An 8,030-nucleotide genomic window follows, 5' to 3' on the forward strand; every position below is an offset into this window, starting at 1 on the left:
TTTAAAATATTTTTATAAAAAATTATATTATATAATAATATTTTTAATAAGCGTAGTTAGTTAATAAATTTTAAATATAATAATCTAATTATTTGTCAAGTAATATAAAATAAAATTTTAATTATTTTATATTTTTATGTTAGTTATAGTTTAAAATATTATTTTACTATAATTTTTTAATATTATAAAAAATTTTTTGCAATAATTTATTTTAATAATTAAAAATATTCATATATTTTATATTTAATTATTTAAGAATAAAAAATTTTGTTACTGTTTAAAGTATTGTGTATTAAAGTATTGTCATTTAAAGTATTTATTTATATACTAAGATATTCTATATTTATTAGAGTCCATCAATGTTCTTCTTTTATATTAACCTTTGATTTTCATCTAATAAAATCTAATGACCTATATAAATGTGGCTTATTCAATAAGCACGTAATGGTTGAGCTCGTTTTAGACATACCCCTCTTGTTTTATATTAGCCTTTGATTTTCATCTCATAAAATCTAATGACCTATATAAATGTGGCTCATTCAATAAACACATAATGCTTGAGCTCGTTTTAGACGTACCCTCTTCACACTTCAAAAAAACATGACTCTTTCCAAAGAAATTCCCGATTGAAAAAACTGCAGAAGGACATGATAGCTCACTGACTTGCAGAAAACCCCTCTTCTTTCTCTCCGTCTCTTCTCTGCACTGCTGCCGGAAGAACCACTGGCGGCGCGCCAGGCACCCCGTCCGACTCCAGTTCCTCCTTCTCCGTCTTCCCTCTCAGCCGTTCTCTGTTGCGTTATCTCTGCCTTCTGCCGAAGCCGCTGCTCGCCACTGTAAGCCGTCGCTCTTCGACGTCGTTCCTCACCGCCGCTGCAAGCCACGGGTTCTCTCTCTGGTTCGTAACTTAGTTTCTGTTCCAGTATTCCCAGCCTCTTCTACATAGGTTCAGTGTTATAATTATAAACCTCGTCATTTGTTGGTTTTAAAACATGATGTGACAACGGCTTTGGTGTTTCTTTTGAGTTTTTAGTTTTTAAGTTCTATGTCTTATGTTTTATGGTGTGTTATGACTTGATATGATGTCTATTTGTTGAATTTACTACTGCATTTGCTGATTAATTGGATGCCTTATGAGTAGAAAATTTGCTTAAATTGATTAGATTTTAATATTTTATATTACGTTTGCAATTTTTGTGCATGTTCATATTTTGTTCATATACATGTATTTTTAGGTAATCCGCCATTTCCAGCAACGCATGGCGGATTTTTGACTCACCGCTCCGCCATCGACAATCAAAAACTATGATGCCTCATAGCTTTATAACTTTGATGCTTAGTAATTGCTTGACCTAAACATTATTGTAGGTTAATAAACTTTTTTGGATTTTGTTTTGCAATTGCGTGCTCAAATCAGAATACGCCCTCACTCTGTTTTGGGGGGGTGTCTATTCAAGAGTGAGCACAAGCTGTTTGAAGAAATGAATTGGAATGGCAAATAAATTGGTTGTGTAGCAATGATACAATTGCTATATCAGTATAGACCTGAATCTGACATGTGACAAATTTTCTATTTGTTTCTGTTGTGCAAAATGGTATATAGTTGCTGCTACGGCTTCTAGCTGTGGTGTTTTTGTTTCATAAATCTTGGGTCTAAAACAAATATCTTCATGTGTGATTTAGTCAAATTTTTGTACTTCATTTGCAATGAGCTAGATGGAATCCACAAGATCCAGAATCAATGATCCAAACACTTTATGCCTATTTTCGTATTAGTTATTTTAGAAATTGAGATTTGATTGTTGTTAAAGTGTTGGTGAAGATATATATTTCAAAATTTAATTTTAAGTTTTTGACTATTTATATTTTTATTTAAGTAGGACCCGGTCAGCCAATTCAACCAGTAACCCATCGGTTGAACCAGTGACCCTAGTGACCCAGTAGTCTGACTGATTCGATCACTGGTTCGGCTCTGACAACTATGCTGTTGATAACCTAGAGCATTGTTGATTGATATATCCCAAAATACTTCAGTGTTAATGTTAATGGCTTCGGTCACTGGCATCTTTTCTCCTTTCCCTCCACCCACCATTAGCTGTCAGCTCGTTTCGAAACCGGCACTAGCCCTAACCCAGAACAAACCAGATCCAAAATCCAATTATTCATCTTCTTCCTCTAGGAAAGCACCGAGCAGTAGCATAAAGGCAGCAACGGAGGGGATGGACGAACGGACGCGAAGGATTGCAAAGGAAGTGGAGAGGCAGAAGGCTCAGGAAGCAAGGGAAAGGAAGGAGATCATGAATAGGAAGATAGCGTCGCAGAAAGCTGTGTCAGTTATTCTTCGCAGAGAGGCCACCAAGGCAATAATCGACAGTAGGAGGAGGAAGGGTCCCACCAACCCCAAGAAGCTTCTCCCAAGAACCGTTCTTGAAGCCCTCCATGAAAGGGTCACTGCTCTACGTTGGGAATCTGCTCTCAAGGTGTGGTTTCCTTCTTTCCACTTTAAATTTTTAAATTATTATTATTATATTATTTTAGTAGTTTAGTTTAATGTTGTTGATATGTTGGTTTTCTTGGCCTTGTGGATAAATGAGCATCTTTATCAATTATAGTGAGTTGAGTCTTGTGACTTGTGAGGTGAAAATGGAGAGTTGTTAAGGGGGGTAGTATTCAATTGTATTTAAATAGAGGAGTCTACTCTCATGGTTTATTTGAATTGAATATATATAATGCACGAGTACTTCATTTTCACTCACATATGCATACCATGTGTGTCTCGGACTTAAATTTGTGACTAATTTGATTATAAAATTTGTTGCATTAACATATAATGTATCGTATTCAATTCTTGTACTTGTATTTGTGCTATGTAGAATTGAATGATTGTGGAGTTCCATTCAGTCGGTTTTGCCACCTTGTGGAGAAATGTGGTATTGGGTTGTTCTATATGGGTGTCTGTTAGGGTTCTGTTTGATAGAGAATGATATCAAAGACTTTACATCAAATAGATGCTAGGTGTCTAATCCTATCCCATACAACATGCTTGTTAGAAAATTTGTCAGGTGCGTGATTATGCTCCAACCAATTAGTCGAGTAGTGGCGAAAGCAGCACAGTGCGACAAATTTGACTCTTTTCTACTACCAAACCCAGGAAACCTAGTCAATAGAAACTGGCTACGATTGCAGGACACACCTAGCATTCACCAAACAATTGTTCCATAAAAGCATATGTGAATTTGACTTTGAATTTGCCCCACATTAGGGGAGATAGCCTTATATGGCTTTCAAGGCTGAAACGTGTTATTGGTATTAATTTTATTGATCACGTCTATCCAACATAAAAGATTTGGCTTTAGGATGGCAAATGTTTCTATATTCCTCACTTCACAAGGAAATCGAGATGCTTCAATTTAATTTCTTTCATTTTGAAATATATTTGTTTAGGTAAAGTAATATATTAAGAACATTTTCAGAATTTTTTGTTTGGTTAATAAAGTGGCGTTACCATCACTTTGCTGTCTGATGGCAGCTGATGTTGACTGCGGTAGTTGGTGTGGACAGGCGGTAGCCATTGGAGTCAATCAGGGGATGGCAGTTTCTGACAAACAATGGCTTGCAACTAGCAGTTTCTGACAAACATGGTAAAGAAGTGCAGAATTTTTAGTATTCTTTCATTCAAGGTGGAAGTTGAAATCCACTCTTTTGGGGTATAGAAAGTACCTTATAAAAGTACTTGAAATTTTAAAATCCATTTTATTAGAACCCAACATAGAGCTTTTCGTCATACAAATTGACATCTCTTAATAAAAAAGACACCTCCAAAATAACCTCATTAAAAATACTCTTAGAAAGGGGCTGATTTATGAAAAGAGTTCATCAGGATCCTTGTTGCCTTTATAGATGTAGATTGGGCCCGATCCCCTAGAAATAGGAGACCAATTCCTGGATAGTGTGATCTTATTGAAGATGAAAAAAAAATTAGTAAATGTTGCTACTTGCTAGATCGGGTTCAGTCGGAGAATTTCTAGCTATGGTTCTTACTATGTGTGAACTTTGTTTGTTTCAAGTTGTGGTCTTTATTTCAGTTTTTTAGGGGAGAACCTAAAATATATAGATTGGCTACCAATTCATCTGTTCAATGACTATGGAGATATCATTACCTCCTTTGTGAACTCTTGTAATCAACTAGCAAACATCATCATTTGAAATTAGTACTCGTATACGGGAAAAAGTCGTACTTAGTTACATACATTTTCAGATGGCATATGATACTTGCTTAGTATTAATTACTCAAACAACTAAGAAAGCCTTTGTCTTCCAACTATCTATTTATTTATCAATTTTAGCTTTTTCTGTGAAAGCTAAACAGAGTAGCAGCTTCATATTAAAATCAATTAAGACACCAAAAAAAAAAAAAAAATCAAATTGTAAAAGTGCTTTTTGAATAATCAGAACCCAATGCACCCTCAGTTGATGCTCTTGCTATATTGATCCTTTACAGATCCTCTGGTACATTCTCTTTGTAGCAAGCTTGGTGCAGATAATGTATATGCTCTAGGCCTCCAGCTTTGTAGAACAGTCTATAATGTCTAATTTGAGTTTTTCGTAATATTAATAGTATATTTGTAATTAACTAGTCATACGCATACCAAGAAATTTAGCCTTATTAACCGAGGAGCCCCCATAAGTCAATAGCAAAGTGAAGAGGGTACAAACTGCCCATAAGAACCATTGTCTTTATTTAAATACTTGATAATCATATCAAAACATTCTTTCATGGTTTCAGATTTTTGAACTGCTGCGTGAACAACTCTGGTACAGACCTAACTCTGGTATATACATCAAATTAATAGTCATGCTTGGAAAATGCAAGAAACCTGAGAAAGCTCGTGAACTCTTTCAAGCTATGATTGATGAGGGTTGTGTTTTGGACTGTGAGTCATACACTGCTTTGTTATCTGCCTATAGCAGGAGTGGTCTCTTGGACAAAGCTTTCTCTCTCCTTGAAGAAATGAAGTGTACACCTAATTGTCGGCCAGATGTCCAGACTTATTCAATCCTGATAAAATCTTGCTTGCAGGTTTTTGCGTTTGACAAAGTTCACTGTCTCTTATCTGACATGGCCATTCACAGCATCAAACCTAACACAGTTACTTACAATACCCTAATCGATGCTTATGGGAAGGCAAAAAGGTATAATGCTTGGGTGTTTTCTTGTTATAGAATTTGAAAATTTTAAAAGTGCCCTGGCTCACTTTGGCTGCTGCTGATAGAATTCCAAAAGTGATTTTATGAACTACCTACTTTTCCATCATTTTCTAGATGCAAGCATACAATAGGTAGAGCAATTAAATTTTGATTATGATAATTCTTATGGTAGAGTTCCTTCTTTTCAAAAGTTGGTTAAGGTAGCTAAAAAATGCATGGCGGCCTTAACCTTTTCCTTTATGAGCTCTTTCACAGTGTTGTTTTTCTGTATTTGAGTATACACTGGTCCATTACTACATTCTTCACTTCAAACTAAAACATAGATGAGGGAAAATTTATTGTTCATTTGTACATTTAATTTTATGAACCTGATGCTGTGCGATCAATTAGTACATTTACACCTCCTCAATGTAAATTTTCTTGTTTTTTAAAGGTTTTCAGAAATGGAATCAACACTCATGGAAATGCTTGCAGACCAAGATTGCCAACCAGATGTATGGACTATGAATTCAACGCTTCGCACCTTCGGCAACATAGGACAAATAGAAACAATGGAGAGGTGTTATGATAAGTTTCAGGGAGCTGGAATCCAACCAAATGTTCAGACTTTTAACATTCTCTTGGATTCCTACGGCAAGGCTGAGGACTACAAGAAGATGAGTGCTGTGATGGAATACATGCAAAAGTACCATTACTCTTGGACAATTGTGACCTTCAACATTGCGATTGATGCTTTTGGAAAGGCCGGGGATCTCAAACAGATGGAGTATTTGTTTAGGATAATGCGGTCAGAGAGGATAAAACCAAGTTGTGTCACACTGTGCTCACTTGTGCAGGCTTATGCGCGAGCAGGTAAACTAGAAAAGATCGACGGCGTCCTCCGTTTTGTCGAGAACTCAGATGTTTTACTTGACACCATTTTCTTCAATTGCTTGGTGGATGCTTATGGTAGGTTGGAGTGTTTCGCTGAGATGCGGAGTGTGCTTGAGATGATGGAAAAAAGAGGTTGTAAACCCGATATTATTACATATAGAACCATGATTAAAGCTTATTCATTTAAGGGCATGCATAGTCATGTTAAGGAGCTCAGAGAGCTCATCACGATGGTGCAAAGGCCTCCATTAAAAAGAAAGAAACCTGACTTTTAATGGGAAAATCTATTGATACTTATTTTCCAAAATGTTTGGCTTCATGATGTATATTTAGAAGCTCATATATGGAATATATCTATCGCGTTGGTGCTTGTTGATACTAAATCTTTATCTGTGCAAACGTAGGAAGAATCGCTCGTACTAGCTTTGGTGAATCAATATTTTAGTGCAATGTAGTGATAACACTTAATTGCATATTGTAGAGCGTAAAACGGAGTGATAACACTTTTAAGTTTTGCTTATTTTTTTTAATAAGATATTACACATCACTTGTTGAGTTAGAAGAGGATATTATTGCAGTATATCGATGGTTCCTAAGGAGAGAAGACGCAGGGAAATAGGTCTTTTCAATTTTTTTAAACAATTGAAGAAATAAAGTATAATTTTTTATTATTAATTTTATAAGTAGAATTAAGAAAAAATATATCAAAAAAGCATTTGAAGAGTTAGAGATCATATTTTACGTTTTTAATTGTTAAAAAAATTAAGAGAATTCATTCTGGATAATGCAGAATACTGGTAGTTGTAAGATTGGAATATGGCTGGATCCTTAGAAATATAGATTCCTAATATGGCTAATGTTGCATGAAGCACTTCCATCAAATCATTATCATCAATATCAAAATTTCCCATAAAGTGCGTGAAAACTCCAACTGCTTGAGTATACGATTTTGTACAAATTATTGCAACATAAGGCTTTCTTAATGTTGATGCATATGATACTCAAGACATCTCTTTCTCCTTCACTTCAGTATTGGTATTTGGAATAATTTATAATTGATAGAAAGTAGGATGGATAAACGACTTATTATTTTGTATGTTGAAATGCCATAAGATTTTCTTGAAGTAGTTATTCTAATATATGCGCACCCATGAACATAGCTGGTGCGAAGAAGTGGAATCTGGATGCAGAATCACTTGAGCAAACGGAGGAAGAAACAACAGAGTAATTTAGCTACCTTAACGCCATTAGAATTGACTTTATTGCTTTTTTAAAAATACTACGTGCACACAAAATATCAGTCACCAAGTCATGATTGATTTCTATCACTTTATCATTCTATTTTGAAATATGTGGGTTGCCTTCATTGGTGAATAAATAAAGATGTTTTTGTTAAAATATTTATTTTCAAATGTGTGCACTACTTAACGTGGTTAATTTCTATCATTTTATAGTTGTATTTTGAAATGTATGAGCACCCTTCACTGGTGAATAAATATGTTTTTGTTTGTTTATTTATTGGGATAACCATCCGCACACTAGTAAATTGAACATCCGATATATCAATTGTTCACATTATTTAATATTTTTATTGTCTACCTATAGATGATGGTTTTTGTGAACAATGTGCTCTAAAATTGACTCGATAAAGTAAAACCACTCTATACTCTAAATTACCCACTTAAATCTTAATATTAGGATAACCATCTACACACCTAGTGAATTGAACATCCGATATATCTATTGTTCACATTATTTAATATTTTCATTGTTTACCTATACTTTTCCAAAATATAAAAAAGAGGAGAATTGAATTCAAATCTAATTGATTTGAATGCAAGTAATACAGAGAATTATCATGTGAATGTTATCTGATACACAAATGAGGCATTGCTATATATAGCAGTGAGTGTAACTAATTTTAGAAAGCCTAACTATCCTTGACCTAT

At 34.6% G+C, this 8,030-nt stretch overlaps 1 protein-coding gene across 3 annotated transcripts; it reads left to right on the forward strand.

The window, feature by feature from the left end:
* The first annotated feature begins 619 nt into the window (after positions 1 to 619).
* Positions 620 to 6,469, forward strand: LOC130936257 (pentatricopeptide repeat-containing protein At5g48730, chloroplastic). 3 transcript variants are annotated; one of them, XM_057866305.1, is made up of 4 exons: positions 620 to 898; positions 1,878 to 2,480; positions 4,787 to 5,193; positions 5,642 to 6,469. In XM_057866305.1, exons 2-4 carry the CDS (start codon positions 2,040 to 2,042, stop codon positions 6,354 to 6,356), a joined length of 1,563 nt encoding a protein of 520 aa, XP_057722288.1. In that variant the 5' UTR covers positions 620 to 898; positions 1,878 to 2,039; the 3' UTR covers positions 6,357 to 6,469. The 3 variants fall into 3 exon arrangements, with proteins under 3 accessions (XP_057722288.1, XP_057722287.1, XP_057722289.1); XM_057866304.1 differs by having other exon boundaries at positions 1,881 to 2,480; XM_057866306.1 differs by having other exon boundaries at positions 2,180 to 2,480.
* Positions 6,470 to 8,030: the final 1,561 nt, after the last annotated feature.

This window comes from Arachis stenosperma, chromosome 6 (assembly GCF_014773155.1).
Source record: "Arachis stenosperma cultivar V10309 chromosome 6, arast.V10309.gnm1.PFL2, whole genome shotgun sequence".
Lineage (NCBI taxonomy): Eukaryota > Viridiplantae > Streptophyta > Magnoliopsida > Fabales > Fabaceae > Arachis > Arachis stenosperma.

Excerpts from the sequence above, each read along its gene's own strand:
- LOC130936257 (XM_057866305.1), top strand. The coding sequence starts at position 2,040 with ATGTTAATGGCTTCGGTCACTGGCATCTTTTCTCCTTTCCCTCCACCC. Across the intron at positions 2,481-4,786 it reads GTTGGGAATCTGCTCTCAAG|ATTTTTGAACTGCTGCGTGA; the intron begins GTGTGGTTTCCT and ends TCATGGTTTCAG. Across the intron at positions 5,194-5,641 it reads GCTTATGGGAAGGCAAAAAG|GTTTTCAGAAATGGAATCAA; the intron begins GTATAATGCTTG and ends TGTTTTTTAAAG.